This window comes from Leptinotarsa decemlineata, unplaced genomic scaffold, assembly GCF_025532065.1.
Source record: "Leptinotarsa decemlineata unplaced genomic scaffold, Ldec_3_MD MMD2_tig00026358_RagTag_RagTag, whole genome shotgun sequence".
NCBI lineage: Eukaryota > Metazoa > Arthropoda > Insecta > Coleoptera > Chrysomelidae > Leptinotarsa > Leptinotarsa decemlineata.
Window position 1 is genome coordinate 11,705,823 of NW_027412703.1, and position 23,905 is coordinate 11,729,727.

Genomic DNA, 23,905 nt, shown 5'->3' on the forward strand with positions numbered 1-23,905 from the left:
CGTGCGGATACGAACAATTAACAACACCGTCCACATGTTATGTTGGTGCTGCTTTAGATTCTACTCACATAGAAATGATAATGGGGGTGATTACGAGCATGTCGACCTCCATTATACGATATCAATGATGGGATTGACACAAACGTGGTGTGAAGCGTGTGAGAGGCCTTTAACAAACTTTCGAAGGTTAGATGCTTGCATCATTTGTAATAATGTCCCTTCACACTTATTAGAGTGAATATTTTTTTTCAACTTTATTATTGTTATAATAAATATTATCGTTCTCATTATGTTATTATTACTTTGATAGCCAATTTTTGATAGGAAAAGACAAGTTTTTCTCGAAGAAATATTATTAACACAAATAATGGATAATCTAAATAATGAATATTTTAATTTTATACTGGTTTTTATTGGCTATAAAACCTTCCACAATCTAAAAAAAAAATCAATAGAGAATCTGCTTTTTCTCCATGAAATTCCTACATAACTCATCTAAGTCCCGAAGACTGGACTCATATTTTTCTATAAACGCAGTTATCTCACACAATAAAGGACAAAATGAAAAGTTCACCCTGAAAAGTTATTACATAATATAAATTACTGAAAAGTCCAATTAGTCAGTAACTTATCGTATTCATAAATTTTGCAAACAAAATTGAAAAATGAATATTATTATTTAGCTGACTTGTGTCAAAAGAAATTGAGAAATATATGAATTTTGAGGTGAGATTTGAATAGCAAAAAAAAGGTTTTGAAAATGGAAAATAACTGTTTTCCGAAACGTTAGCCATTGAAAACGGAAAATAACTGTTTTTCGAAACGTTAACCACTCAAGAAAGCTAAGTATTAATATTAAAGTTTTCAATTTTGTGGGCAAAATTTATGGATACAAGTTGCTGACTAATTGGACTTTCCAGTAGTTTATATTATGTAGTAACTTTTCGAGGTGAACTTTTCAGTTTACCCTTTACTACACAGCAGATTCTCTATTGATTCATCTTACCCAGTATAAAAATATTCTGAGTCACCAATCTCAATAGGAAGTTATTCTTTTTTAAACTCACATATCATTGTTTTATTAAGGAATGATTATCGGTACTGATAAAAGAATATAATATGAGTTATAACATTTTATTGTCATTTTTTTTCATGAAATTTCTACATAATTCATCTAAGTCCCGAAGACTGGACTCATATTTTTCAATTAAAGCAATTATCTCACGTTGCAGATCAATTTCTCTTTCAATTTCCACTTCAACGAGAGATAATTGCTCTTTCATCATCGCCCGTCTATCAAATGCTATTCTCTCTCTCGCCATAGATTCATCGAAGCGCCGACGCGCCTCAGAAACTGTTTCTTTCAAACCATTCGCATTCCCGATTGCGGTTTGTGACACTGGATGCATGGAAGTTGAAGGTGATGGATTTTTAACCTTTGGAGGTGATTGTAATTGGGGAGCTGCACCCTCGTTCCTAATTTTTCTAGGTGGTTGCTCCGTATTCTTCTTTACGTTTTCACCACCCCTTTTTCTTTTTTTTGGACTCTCATCCTCATCATCTGAGCTAATTTCGATAATCTCTGATGGGGGTAGCACAACCTTCGAATATCCATCATCCAAGTCCAGTACCAAATCTAACAAGGCTGGAGTTGGAATTGGCGGTGCTATTGTGGAATGCAATTGCGATTCCACATCGTCATTCAATAACCGGTTTGGATCGAAATCTTTGAGGAAAGACCTTATATTAGTAAATTATGGGGCCGTAGCTTCCTGGATGATTATATTCTGGTGAACAATCACCCGCCTATGGTCTACTTCATCCAACTGCCGCTGATTCTTTGAGGTTGATGGGGCTGGTGATATATTCTTCGATACAGACATGTTTCTGAAAATAAGTTAGAAATTATTAGAAAAAAGAAAGGAAGCAATCAATTTCAATAAAGTAACTCTACGCAAAGAAGTAGGTTTTACACACAAATTGGATGAAAAAGGAAACTGTCTGAAAACAGGTACTCTAAAGGCGTTTCTAAACGGGCAACATTTTTACTGCAATATGTGGCTGCAACACAGTGGCCGGCAACATTGCCAGCAATAACAGCCAGACTATGCAATACTGCGTAATATTTTTAGCCATATAGCTACATATGTTTGGTATTGCCGCATGTATTTATATGTGTTGCAGCGAAGTTGCCGGACGATCGCTTGGCGAACGAACATACTCTGCAATATTCCTTTGTTTTGGCTTCTTTTGGTAGTTTTGGTGGTATTTCGGAGGTTATATTAATTAATAAAATGACTAGTACGTGGTCTAATGAAAAGATTATTGATTTTATAAATGAGATACATTTACATCCTGAGTTGTGGAATGTGGAAACCGGAATATATAAAGATAGAAATGCTAAAAAAGATGGATAGGCTGTTATTTCCGAAAAATTTGGTATAACCAGTGATGATACTTACAAAAAATTCAGAAGCTTGAGAACTTACGCAAAGAATGAGGAGAAAAATAAGATTAAAAGCGGTAGTGCCGGCGGTAAAGTAGTGAAATGGTTTGCTTTCGACGCGATATCGTTTATTCTTACTCAAGATAGCCCGAATACCGGATTGGACAGTGAGAATGCAACACAGGTGAGTATCTTTATTATTGCATTAATGACTGATAATGTAGGTACCCACTACCCACGGAGCTAAAAATATTTTGCTCCTTTTCAAATGAAAAGATAACTGGATTCATGTTTTGTTCTAAAATGGACTTTTCGTAAACGTAATTATTGAAAACATAAACAGACATATCATAACGAAACGTACTACACAAAAAGGATGTAAAAGACCTGATGTATTTTTTGTCCGGTGGATATTTTTATATAGTACAGTGATATCAAGTTCTTTGTGCTAAATATTTATCTTGCCATGCCACTCGACCCTGCTCTGTCATAAAATAATTCATAAACTCGTCTCTCATTGCTTTTGCTCTTGTGGTTGCATTTCTCCCCAGTTTTCTTAAATCTGCTAAGTGTTGGTCATCCAATCTCCACGATCCTGGTGTTACTGTTCCAACGTCTATGTCTTCACAATCAAAGCACCCAGGTGGTGAATACAGAGCTTGTGCTGTTGTGTTTCGTCGCAGAAAATTATGCAAATATGCACAAGCTAGAACTATACTTTGTACATGCTTTAAGTCGACATTAATAGTTGTGTGTAATACACGGAAAACTGAAGCCAAGATACCAAAAGAGTTTTCCACAATTCGGCGTGCCCTGGATATCCTGTAGTTACATACACGTTTAGGAGACCCTATGTTCAAATCTATAGTATAGGGCTTACAAATATTCACGGTTAAAGGAAATGCATCATCTGCCAGGAAAACGTATGGTGTTACTCGACCAGGGAAGGATTCAGGAGGCGGTATGTTAAGATTTTGGCTCAGGAGTGCTTTCCCAAAAGCTGTATGCCTAAAAACTCCCCCATCGGATATTCTTCCTTGAACGCCAGCATGTACATACAAAAAATTGTAACGTGCATCTGTTACAGCAGATAGCACTATGCTAAAAAACTGTTTATAATTTAAATATTGACTACCACTGTTCGGTGGACAAGTAATTGCAATGTGCTTTCCATCCATTGTACCCAAACAATGAGGAAAATTCCAACGATCCTCGAAATCTTTCGCAACTTGTTTCCACTCTGTCACTTTTGAGGGCATCTGGAAAAAAAATTAATTAAACTTTGCGCCAATTCAGGAACCTAATTTTTTGAAGAAAATCAACCTGCTGCAACTTTTTAATTATTTTTTTCTCACTTAGTTTTCTGTACTGAGTAGGTAATTTCATCTAAATTCTGTATCTAATGAAGAAATTGAATTAGATAATTTTTTCTTTATATTATTTAGCATTTCTTGCATTTTCAGGTGACTGAAATCCCAGACACTGACAACAGTGCTGACCAAGAAGATTATGTTGATTCAGAAACATCGGACTCTGCTATCCTCACATCCCACTACAAAAGCACGTGTCTCTAAGAGCTCTACGACTGCAGATCCAATTTTAAAAAGGGCTCAACAGATAATACGTAATGCTGGTGAAAAAAAAAGGAATGAATATAGTGGTTTTGGAGAGCATATAGCAAACAAGTTGAGCAAATATGATGCTCACACCTGTGCTCAGGCAGAACTGAAAATAATGCAAATTCTGTTTGACTGTGACATGGGAATGTATAGAAAACAATGTTCGTCTACCAGTACACCGTTACAGAGTCCTAACGACGATAGTAGGAGCGGAGCTAGCACTTCACAAAGCCAATATTTAGACATATCCCATTCAAACACCCAGGCAACGCAAACTACTTTCCAACCCATTATCAGTGATCAATATGAACACTATGCCTCTCCAGGTCCAACTGCGTTTACTACAAATTCTGTTTATGAGACACTTGTGTCGGCTACTATCCACCAATGTGATGAGTGATTCTTTGTTCAAATTCTTACTATCGATTACTATATTATTATTACTACTTACTTACTATTATTATTACTTAATAAATCAATGTTGACTTACCTTCATGTATTCTTTCAATCCTTCTATTAAGGCTGCACAAACTTCTGGAACAATAACAGAAATTGACGAATCTGACACTCTGAACAAATACATCAAGCTTTTATATGAATCACCAGTCGCTAAAAACCGTAGAGTTATCGCCAATCTTGTGGTAACAGGTATTGCTTTTCTCATGTTTGTATCATTTCTTTTTATTTTTGGTCCAATTTTGTTTAAAAGAAACTCATAGTCACTCTTTGACATTCTTGAAAAGTTTTTAATTAACTTATTATCAAGACTTATTTCTAGACTCAAGTTATCTAAAGTTTCACGCCTATTGAAGTAAGGTCGAATCCATAATCTTCTCTTTTTTTTCTTCAACTTTTCGTTTTCTTTTAAAACAATATAAGCCGCCGCGAAAAGAATCATTTCGTCGTTAGCCATTGTTGCCCGGTTATGTAGCTCGTCTACGAAACAAACATTTTTGATTACATGCGCCACACTGTTGCAGGTAAATATTGCCGAAATATATATTGCCGGGCCATATCCTGCTGCCAATGTTGTCATTATGGCTGGGCTATAGTTGCAAATATTGCTGCAACATATTGCAGTAAAAATGTTGCCCGTTTAGAAACCCCTTAATATAAATATTGAATTATATAAAAAAAAATCCAAACAAATACTTTCATATAATCATTGAATTATATAAAAAAAAACACTTTTTCTTTGAGTAATTCCATGCAATGAAGTAACTTCCACACGCAAATTTGATGATAATTTTCCTCGACGTTTCAAATGTACCAAACTCGACGAGATTTTGATCCAATTACTGGAATATAGTTCGATGTGGTTGTCGTCTTTCGGGATATGAGTTTAAATATATTTCCGATGTCCTAACACTGTTTCTATCGTATTTGTAATAAATTTGTGTCATATCTATTTTTTCTTCATTCGTGAAAGCCATTTTTCGCCAAAAATTCAATGACTTTTACAATAACAAAATGTCATTGAGTGCAATAAATTTAAAGTCAAATTTAAAAACATCAAAGCCAACGCCTATTATGATAAGAGTTGATTTTTTCTTCAATATCTCCAATTTTTCGAAAAAGAATGATAACTTATGATACAACATTGCAATGAATTGCTCACGTTTCGCTTGAGCGAAAAAAATATATGATATCGAGAAGTTACTAAATTTATCGGTTATCCTTAAAATATAGTCAGCATGTTAACTAGGAAACATTCAAAGAGAGCCTTGACATGAACAGATTTGTTACAATTTTCGAAAATTTGAACATAAACATCGCTTTCGAAACTATTCGTACACTTTAACAGACTGATTGAAATACAGGGCTTTTCATGATGAGCGTTAAAAGCCCTATGGAGTGGCAGCGCCATATTGGAAAACACTTTGTGAATAAATGAGATGGTACATGAAAAATATGTATAGGGAAAAGTTGTCGATAATGTATCGAAAAATGTCGCAAACTTTTTTTTTTATTTATTTACCCAAACATGTTTTTAACTTTTTATTTCTTTGACGAATTTCAAAAGTTTTACGTTAGCGACATTGTACGATTGAACATAGTCAACTTCTTCATGAAATAAAATATGATATAATGTTTGACTAATTTAGGAAACGTGTTTTCCTTATTCAATGAATTTTCACCCGTCAAGTGTCAAGTCTGGTGAAAACTGACCCAAATTAGAGCAGAACAGGGTTTGGCAACATCGCTTGGCTACAACTAAGTGGTCAAAGTGGATGTTTATTTACATTTCTCGTCGAGTCTTGAGTTTAGTGTGTGATTGTGAGTTATTTTTTCCAATTTAGAGTTTTGACCTTAGACAAGTAAGGTTTTGACTATAGTGTTCGGCATTTTCATTTTTTTTGTGTACTGTGTAATTTGTTATATAATAATGGGACGTAAAAGTGTTTACAAAAAAAGCCGCGTGCCCTCCAGGAGAAAGAAGAATCGAAGCATTCTCGTTAAAAAGTATGTATGTACTGGGATTCTTGATTATGGTGCGAATTGATTCATAGTGAACTTTTTTTTCAAGGATGCTGAAACAGAAAGTGGCTCACAATGCCAAGTCACAGGAAAATGAGGAAAACCCATCCCACTTGTCACAAGCGACTGGTAGTAGGTAAGTAATATGAAAAACATTCTGAATACTAATCAAGCCCATTCCAAAACTGGAGAAATGTTCAGAGTGTAATAATCTTGTTATCCATACAAAATATTGATTCATAAATCTAAAATACAATACGAACGTGAAGTTGGCTGCCAGACCCAGCTGCTAAATTTTCCGAACGACCAGTGGCGTGTATCCCCACTATTAGCGGAATGAATATTGTAGCATAGGAATATATAAATAGATATAGTTGATATTTGTTGCAGAAAATCGAGTTATACGCTAATTGAGATATGAAATTGCTTCATTATACATGAAATTGGGAGAACTTTTTCCGTGAAATATTTATATCTGAAGTTTCTTGCTAAAACATTTTCCTAGGTCATACACTGCGAAAAAGAAATTAAAAAAAATATTTTTGAAAACTTTTGCAACAGACTGCTTAGACGCTTCATAGTAAGAAGTCATCATAGTGACCCGATCTAACCGTCACATAAAAATAATTCCTTGCTTACGACGCATTTGGGTGATAGACTGCAAAAAAAATATTTTCAAAAAAAATATTTTTGATAACTTTTGCAACAGACTGCTTAGACGCTTCATAGTAAGAAGTCTATCACCCAAATGCGTCGTAAGCAAGGAATTATTTTCAGGAAATGGTTAGATTGGGTCACTATGATGACTTCTTACTATGAAGCGTCTAAGCAGTCGCAGAAGTTTTTTTTTTGAAAATTTTTTTTTGCAGTCTATCACCCAAATGCGTCGTAAGCAAGGAATTATTTTTATGTGACGGTTACATCGGGTCACTATGATGACTTCTCACTATGAAGCGTCTAAGCAGTCTGTTGCAAAAGTTTTCAAAAATATTTTTTTAAATTTCTTCTTCCCAGTGTATGACCTACGAGAATAATTTAGCAAGGAACTTCGGAGATAAATTTTTCACGGAAAAAGTTCTCCCAGAATAGGTTTAAAAGTATCACTTTCATTTACAGCACTACAGTTCAGGCTAATCCTTCAATCAATTATGATGATACTGATGAATCTGCCGACTCAGACAAAGACAATTCTTCGAAAACTTGTGATATTCCTACGAAGGACTCTGAAGCCGAGGAGTTAGATTGCTGTGACATAGAAGTCGAAGTATCACAAGAGTAAGTTACTATTACAATTCTGTTTATACATTTTTAGAATGTGAACTTGAATGGAATCAACTTCCAGTTAGGTTGAAAGCGGGTCATTTTCAATATACCACACTTGCTTGCCTTCTCGAAATCTGAGTTGAAAATTATTTCTCTTTGTCTTAGAAACAATATATTTTTAGGGGAAAATGTCATGATTACATATTATGGGGGTGGAGTTATAACCTAAATTTTTTTATGGGATAATACAATGAGAATATTTCAATTATCATGATACAACCTAGGTTTAATTTCAATTTTGTTTTCAAATTGATACATTCTCACTGAAGTAAAAAACAATCTTATGAACAATAGATGGAATCATATATCGAACACTCCAAAATTTATAAAGCAATATTAAAAATATTCTTCAAGAATCATTCTATACCATATACAACTTTATTTCAAGAACATATCTTAGTAAACATTGAAATAATATCTAAATTGGAAACATATTGACTATAGCTTTGATTTTTTCTCTTATTTGCAGGCAGGAGTCGACACCCTCACATATCTCTGGAAGGCGTATTTTTGATATTCAACATTTATTTGCACAATTGTTGAATGGCAAAAAACATGAGTTATGTGGCTGTCATTTTACAGATTGTGTTTTAATAAGCGAACACAGACGAGGCCTATATAGTGAATTTTTGTTTAAATGTAAAATGTGTGGCATAACAGAAACTATCACAACAAAGAAGTGTCAGCAGGAGGCTACAGACATAAACATCAATTCCAGTGTAGCAGTGGCGGCGATTTCAACAGGTATTGGATTTTCTCAAATTGAGGAATTAGCAGCTACTATTGATATGCCAATGATGTCGAGCAAGACATTCAACAAATATCATGATAAAGTGTCAGAAACCATTTTGACATCAGCATGGTCATCAATGATTGAGGCTGGTCAAGAGGAGGCAAAATTAGCTAGAGACTCTGGAGATGTCGATAGCGAAGGAATACCATTTATAACTGTTGTTACTGATGGAGCTTGGTGTAAAAGATCATACAATGTAAATTATGATGCTTCATCTGGTGTGGTGAGTTATTTGATTATATCCAATTTGGCTCGAGTATTTAATTTGATTTTATTTTTCAGGCTTGTATAATAGGCTACCGTACAGGAAAGGTTTTGTACTTGGGAGTCAGGAACAAATATTGTACAGTTTGTGCAAGATCACAACATAAAGGTGTTGAACCCCCTGAGCACGAATGTTTCAAGAATTGGTCAGGTACCTCCACTGCCATGGAAACTGATATAATAGTTGAAGGTTTCAAATGTAGTTTGGAGATGCATGGACTGAAATGAAAATGATTGGCGATGGAGATTCATCTGTGCATAATAAGTTGTTAGAGTCAAGGCCTTATGGTCATATGTTGGTACAGAAAATTGAATGCAAAAACCATCTCCTACGAAATTTTTCTTCCAATTTGAGGGAAATAACTAGTAAATTATATGTACCCATTTAAAGATTTCATATAATAATAATAACATTCTTTTAGCTAGAAGAAGTAACTCTGAGAATATGCCTGTGCCCTATTATTTGAGAAAAGAAGTTTCAGCAAGATCAATGAGACTGAGAACTGCAATTACAAAAGCAGCATTGCACAGAATGTCTGAAAACATATCTTTAGCAGAGAAAATAAAATTACTCGAAGTTGACATCAGAAATGCACCCTCTCATGTTTTTGGGGAACATGCAAAATGCAAGGAACTGCAATATTTCAAGTGCAACCCCACAGATGAAGAAGTTAATTTAGTACCATCTATGAATCTTCATGGACTTTACAGTGATGTGGAGGCATGCTTGCAGAGGCTTGTTCAAAATTGCAGCAGCCTCATTCTCAATATGAACAACAATATGGCAGAACATTTTAACAGTATTGTTTGCAAATTTGTAGGTGGTAAAAGAATAAACTTCTCACTCAAAGGGTCTTACCAGGCCAGGTGTGAAGCGGCTGCATTATCTTTCAACTCTGGAGGGGATTTCCATGGAAAATTACATCATGCCATAACTGGACAGTGTCCAACCAATTTGATGAAAAAATATTCTTCAAAAATGAAAAAGAGAAGGGTCCAAGTGAAACAAAGGAATCAACAGAGGCGAATGAAAATTGCTTTACCAGATAAAGATTATGGTCCAGAATCGAATATTCAACCACTGGGTGTAGATGACGTTGAATATATTAAACTGAAAGAAGAATTCCTGAAAATGTTGAAAAAAAAGCCTTCTGAAATAGAAGATATTCAGAGAGCTACACTTGGCCAGAGTGGAAATCCAAGATGGATTCAAGAAAGGTCTATGAGGCTCACCGCTTCCCATTTCGGCAAAATTTGTAAAATGCGACCAACAACTTCTTCCAGTATATAGTAAATAGTAACAGTATATAGTAAATTTACTGGAAATCAGGCTACTCGTTATGGTATTGCAAATGAGCCTCATGCCATACGAGCTTTCATGGATACTTACAATGTAGAAGTAGAGAATTGCGGACTTTTCATTGATGATATAGAATTTTATTTGTCCTTCAGTGATTTCAAAAAGTAGCCCCTACTAAGGAATAATTGAAAAAAAGCTGAAATTTGCAGTGTTGGATGAGAACAATAGGATGTCTTTGAAAAAAAAAGCATGCTTATTTTTATCAAATTCAGGGGCAATTAGCAATCACCAAGCGAGTATTCTGTTACTTTATTGTCTGGAGTCCTCATGGCATGCTCGTGGAAAAGGTAAACAATTATGGCGTGTAATTATCTCTAAATAGGTTACAGAATAGTATCCAGGAAAAATCTGGATATATTATTTTTACCAATCTCAAATTATCTGAATTCGCCTGGAATCATTTTCGAAATATGATCTCAAACATAGCTGTTCATCTAAATTGGACTCAATTCTTCACATACGAAATTATTGCTTATTGTTACCAAGTTTAAAATACTTGCTTCTATAAATGATCAATCAGTTATTTATATTTTTCAGATCGAACGAGATATTCCATTTTGGAACGAGGAGATGTTGCCAAAGCTGAAACTCTTTTATTTCAACAAACTCCTACCAGAACTCATTGATCCACAACATCCAAAGGGTCGCCCAATAAGAGAATAATCGCCAGTACTTTAGCCACTTTTCACCATAGACAACACCTTCATTTTAAAATACTACTCAGTCCAAGTGCAGATAATACCTGGTTGTATTAGGATATAACTATATATTCAACATCAACTCGCTCAAAACTTTTTTGTAGAGATCAATTACCCTATCACCAAACTGATATTATTTGCACTCGACGCGCGTTTCGCTAATTTGAACAGTATCTTCAGGAGTTTATTGTATTTTATAAAAATGAAATATACGTTTCATAGAAATGTGATTTATTTTACTTTTCGCTCATTCAACGTTATATTTTATTGTTTTCAATGAAAAAGTCTCTTTGAGTATTAGTCACAGTTCATTTCCACTAATCAATTATGTTCATCACATACCTTGTCGATTTGGCGTCTTCTATAAATTTATTCAACTCGTTTCGAGTGATTTTGAAATGTGAAAAAAGAGAAAAAATTACTGGATCTAGTCTTGAATAAGAATTTGTACTTGCGTTGAGTGATTTCCAAGTTGAAAAGTAAGGAACAATGATTGAACCTTGCTTAGAATTACCGAATGAAATGAAAAATGTATTTATGAAATTAACGAAAACAAAATGCCTCACTTCTCGTAAACAATCACGAAATAAATGTTTTATTTTTTGTAAATGATTACCGATTGTGCCTTTCATATTTTTATATCATTCGCTAATTCTTGTCTCGGTTCAGTAATTTTATCATACTTTTCAACTCTGAAATCACACAATACATGAACAAATTTCCATTCAGAACTCTGATCAGTCATTACTCTATCTCTTCTGCCTCTATGAAATCACTCAAAGTAAATGGAGCAAAATGAATGTATAGAAGACGCCAAAGTGATGAGCTATGTAATAAATAGCATCCTTTATTAGTGAAAATATTTGTAGATTCGATACTTTATCATTGAAAAATAATGAAAAGAATGTATTAGAAAAAATCTATGTGATACGATAGGATTTCATTTTTGGTAACGCGCTACTCGCGCTCGTTACACAAAATTAAACTTTTCGTAACCCTTTAAATAAGTAGCTATTCTAGAAGTATGACCAAGCATAAAATACATCAAATATACTATTTTCACAAACCTATTCCGATAGGTTTGTCTGATAGAAATTATCCGTTTTCACAAAGCTACATTTTTTGGAATCACAAACTCAACAGCAAACAAGAGAAATCTGAAATAAGATTCAAAATTTGCACATCATTTTCGTATTTTCAATTTTTAAGGGGCGCCGCCACTGGGATCTCTGCAAACATAATAATCCTCAAAGTAATATTATAATCAGTTCATTTAGTTCTATTGACTTCACCAGCGCAGCGTTGCCAAGTGATTTACACAAGAATATAGGCATGTGATAAGAAATGTTCTACTATATCCTTGCCGCACTTATTTTGAGTGCTTACTTCCTCTACCCGCCAGCAGGGACGTGCGTCTTTGATTAATTTGGCTACACAGAGTGAAGCAAGAACAGAGATGCAATATCGTTGACAGATAATAAGTTAGTCACGTGCTCCCAGGCCTCTTAATTAGCCGTTTCTGACAAACTATTTAACGGATCAACTTGAAAATTTCAAAGTATGCATAAATCAATATGAGCTACACGCCTAAAATATATCATATGAAGCGGCGTTGTCGCTTCTACTATAAAGTGGCGGCTTCTTTGATTTTTCAAATGGAACACCCCGTATATAATATCATATTATGATTCATTATCACTTTGTCAACAAATTCATATACTATTTCCCTATACCTATCTATTACCGTTTAGAAGATATAAATTAATTTCGATATTTTTTTTACCAAACATGAATTTTTATAAATGCTGATAATCTTGAACTCTCTTGCACTAAAACAATCAAATTTGAAATGGAGTAGAGTGATACTATGAGGATCTTCACTCCGAGTCATATTTTCCTTTGCCTCATACAGGGTCTTCAAAAAAATGCAGATACTTTGATCTCATGAAAAAATGAGTAGAACTCAATTTTTTCAAATGGAACACCCTGTATATTTCAACATTTTTGAGCTTTACATCCAATTTTAGATTAACTTTGTTCAGACCGTTTTCGAGATAAACTGTTTCAAATGGAAATTGACATGGTTTCCTTGTTCATCACTCATTTTTGTAAAACATATTTCTTTTGATGTTTCTCAATTAGTCACAGATAATACAATGAAAAGATAATTATCAAAATACTCCTCATCCATCGAATGAAATTTTCCTTCAAACAATAGTTTTATTAACTCTGAATCACGAACAGGTTGATCCGTTGAATGGTTTGCCAGAAACGACTAATTAAAGCTCATCATGTAAAGCCCTGTATAATAACTCAATAATATAATAACAAGTTTCACATATTTGTTGCATACATAAAGAAGTCTAGTATCGCTCTATATGCCTTAGAAAATGACAGAAAGAATGATGAAATACTTGAAATTGTTGGGATCAATGAATTACTAGGCTTTTGAACCTGACTTATGAGGAAGATGTTTTTTCCTTCTTGGAAGATTGCTAGCGTTCAGCCTATTCCCAAAAAGAATGAAAGAAAAATAATTTCGAAACAAATACTTTCATATAATCATTGAAATATATATAAAAAAACACTTTTTTCTTTGAGTAACTCTATGCAAAGGAGTACCTTTCACATGCAATGAGTGCATCTCAAAACAGCTACTTCTCAATATGGTGATCAGTTTAAAAAAAAGTAAATCCAAGCGAAGAAGTAACTTTCACATGCTAATTAGATGAAAAAAAACCTTTTCGAAATAGATACTTCCATATAATAATTGAATTATTTCGAAAGAAAAAATACTGTAGAAGCAAATATAGATATTAAATCATATAAAAAAACATTTTACTACTCAATTTGTAAAAAGTTGAAATTTTTCTTCCCAAAATTAACCTCACATATAAAATGTGATCCAATCAATTGAATATGATAAGTAAGTAAAGTAGTTTGTACTTACAATGAGCTAACTACTGACTGAACTTTATCGTTTGATTTGATTGTTTTACTACGTTGCTTGGTCGTGTCACTGTGAACTCATTCAATGGACAAATGCGGTGGAATTATGCTTTGCGACATCCTCGTGTTTGGAGGAGGGGTTGAACGTTTTAACCCAAACACTTTTGATTGGCATTGAAAGTTTAAAGTCGTGTGACGTCAAAAGCATACACCTCTCAACGTCGTGTGACGTTATTCGAAGTTATATTCTATTGATATGATTCTTATTTGAAATTTTAAACTCTATTCTCTCATTTCGAAATTATTTTCCATTTTAATTTTTTCGAATTTCTTGCTCTATCGATTCGAATGAAACATGATTTAAATTTCATAATTTTTGATGAATAGAGAACTTCAATGTTATATCTTAGCCAGAAAATACTATTTCTTCTGATCAATAATTCACTTACAAACTTAAGATAGATAGATAGATATTCATTTATTTCTATAGAGTATAGGGGGGTTCCATTTGAAAAAATTGAGTTCCACTCATTTTTTCATGAGATCAAAGTGTCTGCATTTTTTTTAAGACCCTGTATGAGGCAAATGAAAATATGACTCGGAGTGAAGATCCTCATAGTATCACTCCACTCCATTTCAAATTTGATCGTTTTAGTGCAAAAGAGTTCAAGATTATCAGCATTTATAAAAGTTCATGTTTGGTAAAAAAAATATCGAAATTAATTTATATCTTCTAAACGGTAATAGATAGGTACAGGGAAATAGTCTATGAATTTGTTGACAAAGTGATAATGAATCATAATATGATATTATATACGGGGTGTTTCATTTGAAAAATCAAAGAAGCCGCTACTTTATAGTAGAAGCGACAACGCCGATTCGTGTGAAATATTTTAGGCGTGTAGGTCATTTTGATTTATGCATACTGTGAAATTTTCAGGTTGATCCGTTGAATAGTTTGTCAGAAACGGCTAACTAACGCTCATCATGAAAAGCCCTGTATTTCAATCAGTCTGTTGAAGTGTACGAATAGTTTTGAAAGCGATGTTTATGTTCGAATTCTCGAAAATTTTAACAAATCTGTTCATGTCAAGGCTCTCTTTAAATGTTTCCTAGTTAACATGCTGACTATGTTTTAAGGATAACCGATAAATTTAGTAACTTCTCGATATCATATATTTTTTTCACTCAAGCGAAACGTGAGCAGTTCATTGCAATGTTGTATCATAAGTTATCATTCTTTTTCGAAAAATTGGAGATATTGAAAAAAAAAATTAATTCTTATCATAATAGGCGTTGGCATTGATGTTTTTAAATTTGACTTAATTTATTGCACTCAATGACATTTTGTTATTGTAAAAGTCATTGAATTTCTGGCGAAAAATGGCTTTCACGAATGAAGAAAAAATAAATATGACACAAATTTATTACAAATACGATAGAAACAGTGTTAGGACATCGGAAATATATTTAAACTCATATCCCGAAAGACGCCAACCACATCGAAATATATTCCAGTAATTGGATCAGAATCTCGTCGAGTTTGGTACATTTGAAACGTCAAGGAAAATTATCATTAAATTTGCGTGTGAAAGTTACTTCATTGCATAGAATTACTCAAAGAAAAAGTGTTTTTTTTATAAAATATAATTTTTTATAGACAGTTTCCTTTTTCAGCCAATTTGTGTGTAAAACCTACTTCTTTGCGTGTAGTTACTTTATTGAAATTGATTGCTTCCTTTCTTTTTTCTAATACTTTCTAACTTATTTTCAGAAACATGTCTGTATCGAAGAATACATCACCAGCCCTATCAACCTCAAAGAATCAGCGGCAGTTGGATGAAGTAGACCATAGGCGGGTGATTGTTCACCAGAATATAATCATCCAGGAAGCTACGGCCCCACAATTTACTAATATAAGGTCCTTCCTCAAATATTTCAATCCAAACCGGTTATTGAATGACGATGTGGAATCGCAGTTGCATTCCACAATAGCACCGCCAATTCCAACTCCAGCCTTGTTAGATTTGGTACTGGACTTGGATGATGGATATTCGAAGGTTGTGCTACCCCCATCAGAGATTATCGAAATTAGCTCAGATGATGAGGATGAGAGTTCAAGGAAAAAGGGGTGGTGAAAACGTAAAAAGAATACGGAGTAACCACCTAGAAAAATTTGGAACGAGGGTACAGCGCCCCAATTACAATCACCTCCAAAGGTTAAAAATCCATCACCTTCAACTTCCATGCATCCAGTGTCACAAACCGTAATCGGGAATGCGAATGGTTTGAAAGAAACAGTTTCTGCGGCGCGTCGGCGCTTCGATGAATCTATGGCGAAAGAGAGAATAGCATTTGATAGACGGGCGATGATGAAAGAGCAATTATCTCTCGTTGAAGCGGAAATTAAAAGAGAAAGTGATCTGCAACGTGAGATAATTGTTAATTGAAAAATATGAGTCCAGTCTTCGGGACTTAGATGAATTATGTAGAAATTTCATGAAATAAAAAATGACAATAAAATGTTATAACTCATATTATATTCTTTTATCAGTACCGATAACCATTCCTTAATAAAACAATGATATGTGAGTTTAAAAAAGAATAACTTCCTATTGAGATTGGTGACTCAGAATATTTTTATACTGGGTAAGATAAATCAATAGAGAATCTGCTGTGTAGTAAAGGGTAAACTGAAAAGTTCACCTCGAAAAGTTACTACATAATATAAACTACTGGAAAGTCCAATTAGTCAGCAACTTGTATCCATAAATTTTGCCCACAAAATTGAAAACTTTAATATTAATACTTAGATTTCTTGAGTGGTTAACGTTTCGAAAAACAGTTATTTTTCGTTTTCAATGGCTAACGTTTCGGAAAACAGTTATTTTCCATTTTCAAAACCTATTTTTTGCTATTCAAATCTCACCTCAGAATTCATATATTTGTCAATTTCTTTCGACACAAGTCAGCTAAATAATAATATTCATTTTTCAATTTTGTTTGCAAAATTTATGAATACGATAAGTTACTGACTAATTGGACTTTTCAGTAATTTATATTATGTAATAACTTTTCAGGGTGAACTTTTCATTTTGTCCTTTATTGTGTGAGATAACTGCGTTTATAGAAAAATATGAGTCCAGTCTTCGGGACTTAGATGAGTATGTAGGAATTTCATGGAAAAAAAGAAGATTCTCTATTGATTTTTTTTTATATTGTGGAAGGTTATATAGCCAATAAAAACCAGTATAAAATTAAAATATTCATTATTTAGATTATCCATTATTTGTGTTAATAATATTTCTTCGAGAAAAACTTTTCTTTTCCTATCAAAAATTGGCTATCAAAGTAATAACAACATAATGAGAACGATAATATTTATTATAACAATAATAAAGTTGAAAAAAAATATTCACTCTAATAAAAGTGAAGGGGCATTATTACAAATGATGCAAGCATCTAACCTTCGAAAGTTTGTTAAAGGCCTCTCACACGCTTCACACCACGTATGCGTCAATCCCATCATTGATATCGTATAATGGAGGTCGACATGCTCGTAATCACCCCCATTATCATTTCTATGTGAGTAGAATCTAAAGCAGCACCAACATAACATGTGGACGGTGTTGTTAATTGTTCGTATCCGAACGTGTGAGTCTGTCACGCAATACAGATCAAAACGATCTTCCACCGTATCACTTACATTCATCCACTTGCTACCTAAGACGACGTTACCATTGTCAGTCGCCGGATCATCATCGATACCCTCATCTTGAATATCTTCAGGATCCATCTCTTGTAGGTTTTCGGCGCCTACATCCTCCAGCCCCCTAGCGACCACCATGGCTTCACCCTCTTCTTCTTCTACAATAACATCATCAACTACTTCGATGAAGTCGTCCTCTACTTCGATGATGCCATCCTCTCCTTCGATGATGTTGTTGGGAACTTCCCCCTCTTCATCCGAAAACCAATTATTCTCGTCTTCGAGTGACAATCTCGTCAAAACTTCATTGATTTTTTTAGAATTCATTTTTGATAATTATTTGAGTAAAAACTTGAAACTACTATTAACACCACTGGACAGTAAGTCAAGTTTAGAATGATGAGACTATTCAAATGTTTTTATTTGGTTGTAGAGGTGGTACCCCACCAATGGTCGAGTGGTGAGGGTGTGAGATCATGGTCCAGTGGTGGGGGTGTCCAGTGGTGGGGGGTTGAAGGGTGGGGGTTAGGTTATTCACCCCACGTGACGTCATAGTGGTGGGGGGAGGTATGAGTCGGACATGTCGTTCAAGGTCACCCTAATTATACCATTACGTCGTTAATGGCGTCATAGTGGTGGGGGGAGGCATGAGTCGGTCTAGGCCATTCACCCCACGTGACGTCAGAGTGGTGGGGGGAGGGTCATTTATCCCACGTGACGTCATAGTGGTGGGGAGAGGCCTAGAACCGGCTCAAATCTCCTACTACTGTGATAAACTCAATTGGTTAGTTATTTCTGGTATGGGGAGTGACAAATCCCAGAAAGGATCGAAGGTTACAGATGAGTGTCCACAATGTGTGCACTTCATCGTGGATTTTAATTGACCAACAAAATTATCTACAATCTTAGAGTTATATTTACTTAAATAAATCAGCCATGACTTTTGTTCTTTTTCGCTGTCGCTCAATTTTTCGTTAATCTCCGTTAAGGTCGGTTTAGGTTTCTCAATAATTCTATTAACGTCATCATGTAAACATTCTAAAAGATAACGAAGGAACTCCTGGGCGTCTTGATGCGCATGACCCATGAATCGAGGGGCAAAACTCTAAATCTGACTTTTTAAGGAGACTGTGTTCACTGCTCTATCAGATGAATTTTCTGACCACAATTCCTTGATAACTTCTGCAAAAGCTTTGATTAAAGCACCCCCCGAACTAGAAATATTAATATTGATATCTTTCATGTACTCATCTTTTTTCAAATATTCCAGTAGCCATCTCGTATTGGATAAACATTGGATTACACTGTTCATGAAACAGGTGTTGCCAATATTTTTCAACCTGTTGAGCCCAAGGGTTTTGACTGAGGAACGTATTACTGATCTAATTGTATTGTAGCTGTTGGTGATACGTTCGCCACCGCTGTTTCCTTTCCAGTAATCACGGATGCAATGATTCTTTCCATCATTGGACCAACGGAATGAGAAATTTGAAGTTAAATTTCTTGAAACTGCATCAGATATATTCATGGTGGTTTTTTCGAATTTGGGAGAGAAAGATAATTCCAGAACTTGTTTATTTTCCTCTGCATCTTCTGAATAGATAAGTACTCTTTGATCATTCCCATATTGATTTCAATTTAAGAGCCACCGGTATTCAGCTGTTTCAGTTTATTGGGCATCGTCAGTACCGGGCAGGCGGTCCTCGATTGGTGACAAAATGAGAAAAGACCAAGAAAGTACTTGATAAAAATAGCTGCGTAAACGCAAGCGAAACATAAGTGGAACCACCTATTGGTGTGACACCCAAGTCAACTTGCCAAGTTTTTATGTCAGTGTTGGTGGTTTGACCAATCAACCAACAACTGCGGTAGCAGAAATTTGGAAAGCTAACCTGAAATGCCATCGGAAAACGAATCCACATGTTTCTAGAAATTATATGAAATCTAGAAAGGTTAATGCAGTTAAGCTGCTGGAAAATAATTCCATGAAAATCAAAATATAAATAGATAAGTACTCTTTGATCATTCCCATATTGACTTCAATTTAAAAGCCACCGGCATACAGCTCTTTCAGTCTATTGGGCATCGTAATTAAATTGACATTAAATAATTTCCTTATTGGTCAGTGGGCTATGCTTGAAGACTGGCAGTAAACAAATCTAAAGCAAAATGAACTTTAAACGTTCAAGCCAGTCTCGATATACCTACACAGTAGGTTTAATGGACTGACGCCTATCAGAAAACAACTACTCCCCTGACTAATACCACGAAGGGCGTTGGATTATATCCGACAGGCGTCAGTGCAGGAATCTTCAAAGACAATTTCCTGCATATGCAATTGGCAATACAACTGAAAGAGTCGACCCTCAATTTTGGAACGGGCACACTTGAGCCCGGTTTCGGGCTCATTAGCCACTCGTCAGTGCAAGATGTGACCATTATCGACCTAAAGTCAATGATATTCCACAATTGAAAATCTGAATTCCGAACCTCCCGGAAACAAAGGAATATACAGGTCACTGTTTCAGAATGTTTTCTGCTTCTTCGCTAGCAGAATCAGGAGCAAATATAACGGATATTAAGAAGCACGGAGGATGGAAGTCTACAACAGTAGCTTAGGGTTACATCGATAATCAGCTAGCTCCAGCGTTACAGCATCGTCCTCTGTTAAGAGTCAAAAATTAAATGTTAATGCCCATGAAATTGTCAACTCAGATAATTCAAATATATAACGCTCTTCAACATCGCAAGGTATTAATATCAGCAGTTGTTCTAATTGTACTTTTCATATTAATGTTCATATATATTAATAATAATAATGTAATTAATGAATTGAAGGGGTTATATTTTAAAGAGTGATTAATGTTTGGGAAAGAAAGTGTTTGGCCTTCTACTACTCCATCTTGATACAAAAAAATGTGGATGTGGATACAAGGATGTGTAGATCATGATCTACACATCCATGTATAGAGTTACTTATTTTCAAATTGATTACTTCCTTCCTTTCTTTGGAAGATTTCCACATTTTTTTGTATCAAGATGGAGTAGTAGAAAGCCAAAAACTCTCTTTCCCAAAAATGTAATTAATGTATATGATACATTTGTAACAGAATTTAATTCTACCTATCTATATCTATTGTTCATAATAAAACTTCCTTGAAGATTGAATAATTATGTTTTGTTTATTGTTATTTGGTCGAAAAAAGTCGTGTTGAAAATACTTTTAACACTAGTGTTGAAAATATTTTTAACACGCTACTTTGTAAACAGCATCTTTTAATACTCATGAGAACGATTAAAAATGTCACTTCAAATGACAATTGTACAAAAAAGTATTTTTTCTGTTTTTAGCTCATCTGACATTATGCTGTGTAACGATGTACCTTTCAACAATTTTGAATTTGAAAAATTCCCAAAAGAATGGAGTTTTGAAATAAGCAAGAGAAGCCGGAATTACCGGCTTTTTATACAGGGTGAGTGCAGCATTATTCAAAATGAAATTCTCAATCAACCCTATGAAGTGAAGATGTGACCATACCAATTAACACACTGATATGCTTACTTAAATATGTCAAAATTGATTTATCCAATGTATAGTGTACTTACCCTAGTCAAGTCAAGAAGAACCAATTTTTCTGGTGACGTTTTGTATATTTTTTTATACTTTGAGTTTTAGGGAGATTTGACCGCGAACTATTCAACACACTTCTTGAACGAAATTGATTTACAGTATGATACAAACACTAGGTGATGACAAAAATTATGAAGAGGAGATTTTTTTATAACGCATCCTGTAATTATTTGCTGACTTTTTTATATAATGAAGTTCAAGTCAAGCTGATCAATAGTGTTCATGGGCCTAACCTTGAAAAATGTTTCAAACACTTTGATCTATAATAAATTATTTTTACATTTTTCATTTCCACACAAACGGAAAATTCCTTTATATCCAGGAAACATCGGGTGAAGCAAAAAAAATCTGTATGATTTCTAATGTTTAAAGAGTTCAATTCTCAGGAAACAAATATCTCGATAAAGAATTTGAATGCTTGGTTGTTCAGTTCAAAACAGATAAAATATGAGAGCGAGAGCAAGAGGAACAAAGAAGTGTGAGAGAGAGAGAAAATATAGAGGGAGGGTACTGAGTGGGTCTCCAGACTTTCAACAATGTGAAATGATTAGCTTCTCAACGAAGCCGATTAGTTTGTATGGTGAGTGGTCTTTCAGGTCAGATAGTAAGAGTACGGCTCTGCCAAACTCTATAAAAATCTAATTCGGTCCCCAGCAGGGCAGGCACAAAGTATGTGTTCTGCTGTTTCATCATTTTCCAAATAGAGGCGAAAAACACTGTCTTCCAACAGTCCGAGTCTCTGCATATGATGATTCAAATGACAGTGACCTGTAAGAAGGCCTGTTAGACATCGTAGTGTATCCCTACTCTAGGGCGAATAAACGCCTTGGAAGCCTAAAGCGATGCCAATGACAGTTTCTGGTCCAATGAAGCTGCTTGCAGCACCTTCCTTTGCAAGGTAGTCAGTAGCCTCATTGCTTTCCAGGCCAGTATGGTCAGGAATTCAGACCAGAGACAATCTGGCAATTGGTGGCAATTTGCCACCAGAAGGTGTTTTTGATCCATCTGTGAACCAACAACTATCTGCTCTTAATATTTCCTTTTATTTTCTGATTGATTCGTCTGTTACTTGATGAAGATTCATAGTAATTTCATAAACTATACCTCACGATTTGATCTCCACAAACTTTACTTGAAAAATATATATCACAATATGTTTCTCTAACACAGTAACTGTATCACTAATATTTATATACTACAGGTAACCATAATTGAGACTACCTCCAAAAATTACCTAAATCTCTACCTAAGGTACCTCTTCAATTATGATCACCTGAAGCATATTATCTCACATCTACATCAATAATAATTCTTTCTCAGTTTCAAAGAAAACAAGTTCAATAATGATGATCTATTCAAATCCAGTTGGTCATTCAATAGAATGTTTGAATTTTAGAGTTTATTAATTTCCATTGCTTCCAAATGATACAGTTTCAATTTCAAACATTTATTTTCTATGTGCAAAATTTTGAACTCTTCGTTAAAGATATGATTTTTTTCTAAAACATGATTTGAATATGTTGAATTTGTTTTTCTATTTACATAGGACATATGATGTTCCTGGATTCCATTCCTGTATGTTCTGCCAGTTCGACCAATATATATCTTAGGACACGTTCACACTTTTAATTAACAATTTCTCGAATTAGGATGTTTTGTCTTTATTATTTTAACTAACTTTCCCAACGTATTACTTACTATATGCAATTTCAATATCTCGTTTCCTCAAAAATGAAGCCACTTTTTACGTTGTTTGTCCAAAATATGTTAAAGCTATATAATTTTGAATATCTACCTTATCAACAGGAAAAACGTCCCGAATCGCTTTTGCGTAGACTTTCTTGGAAAGTATTTTGTTTATTGATTCGGCTTCAAACCCATTGTCAACCGCAATTTGCTTAATGATATTAAGTTCTTTATTGAAATTATTTATTGAAAGAGGAACATTGACTAATTTGTGAATCATGCTATTATAAGCTGCTGCTTTGTGTTGATAAGGATGTATAGTAATATCTGTATAGGACGGATTGTGATAAATTGAGTTTTCATGTTTGTTGTTCGTTCTACTAATTGTTAAGTCCAAGAAATTGATTGAGATGACTGCTTCTACTTCAATGGTGAATTTAATGTTTTCATAAATTTTGTAAATATCCCTATGAAAAGTATCTAATTGTCTCTTGGTACTTGTAAAACATACCAAAACGTCATCCACATATCTATGCCAATACAAGAAATTCCTAATCAAAAGATGTTTAAAAATCGACTTCTCTAGATTATCCATGAAAATTTCCGCAAGTAAGGGGTTTCTTTTGGTCCCTTGGGATCTGTCTGACTTGTCCATTTAGTCCAAGTCTCCAGCCTCTTATTGCGTTTATTCTCCCATTTTCTCATGACACCCATTCCATCAGTCTCGTTCCCTGTACTAGTTTGTACAGGTTCCGTGTTGGATGTTCGTCATATTCTTGTGGACGTAATTTTGTACGTCCATATATTGCCTGCCTCCTGTGATTCAGTGCCTCACATTCGCATAAGATGTGTAGAGCTGTTTCTATCCCTTCGTTGCATAATCTGCAGCTGAGGTCTGCGTTGTACAGCCCCATTTCATTCAGGTGTCCTCTAAGCGAACAGTGACCGG

The 23,905-nt window shown here is 34.5% G+C and overlaps 3 protein-coding genes and 1 long non-coding RNA gene across 8 annotated transcripts in view; 2 read left to right on the top strand and 2 right to left on the bottom strand.

Annotated features, from left to right (window-relative positions):
* The window catches only part of LOC111514764 (uncharacterized), a 165,059-nt gene that overhangs the window by 123,261 nt on the left and 17,893 nt on the right, over positions 1-23,905 (bottom strand). The window contains exon 2 of one of the 5 annotated variants that reach the window (XM_074184819.1): positions 4,556-4,599. The exons of 3 other annotated variants lie outside the window; for them this stretch is intronic. The gene's annotated coding sequence lies outside the window, so the exon portion shown is untranslated. Of the gene's footprint in view, positions 1-4,555; positions 4,600-13,931; positions 14,033-23,905 lie in introns of those variants that run through there. One more of the 5 variants, XM_074184820.1, reaches the window with a different exon arrangement.
* Positions 1,145-7,029, top strand: LOC141486602 (uncharacterized). The gene is made up of 3 exons (XR_012467945.1): positions 1,145-2,630; positions 3,910-6,528; positions 6,593-7,029. It is a non-coding gene; the product is annotated as an uncharacterized lncRNA (long non-coding RNA).
* LOC141486523 (uncharacterized) lies at positions 7,292-9,329 on the top strand. Its single transcript, XM_074184650.1, has 4 exons — positions 7,292-7,326; positions 7,660-7,818; positions 8,336-8,882; positions 8,942-9,329. The coding sequence occupies exons 1-4, from the start codon at positions 7,292-7,294 to the stop codon at positions 9,149-9,151; spliced, it is 951 nt and encodes a 316-aa protein (XP_074040751.1). The 3' UTR covers positions 9,152-9,329.
* Positions 17,346-22,987, bottom strand: LOC141486524 (uncharacterized). Its single transcript, XM_074184651.1, has 2 exons — positions 22,517-22,987; positions 17,346-22,073 (listed from the first exon to the last, which is right to left on the bottom strand). Exon 2 carries the CDS (start codon positions 17,964-17,966, stop codon positions 17,346-17,348), a length of 621 nt encoding a protein of 206 aa, XP_074040752.1. The 5' UTR covers positions 17,967-22,073; positions 22,517-22,987.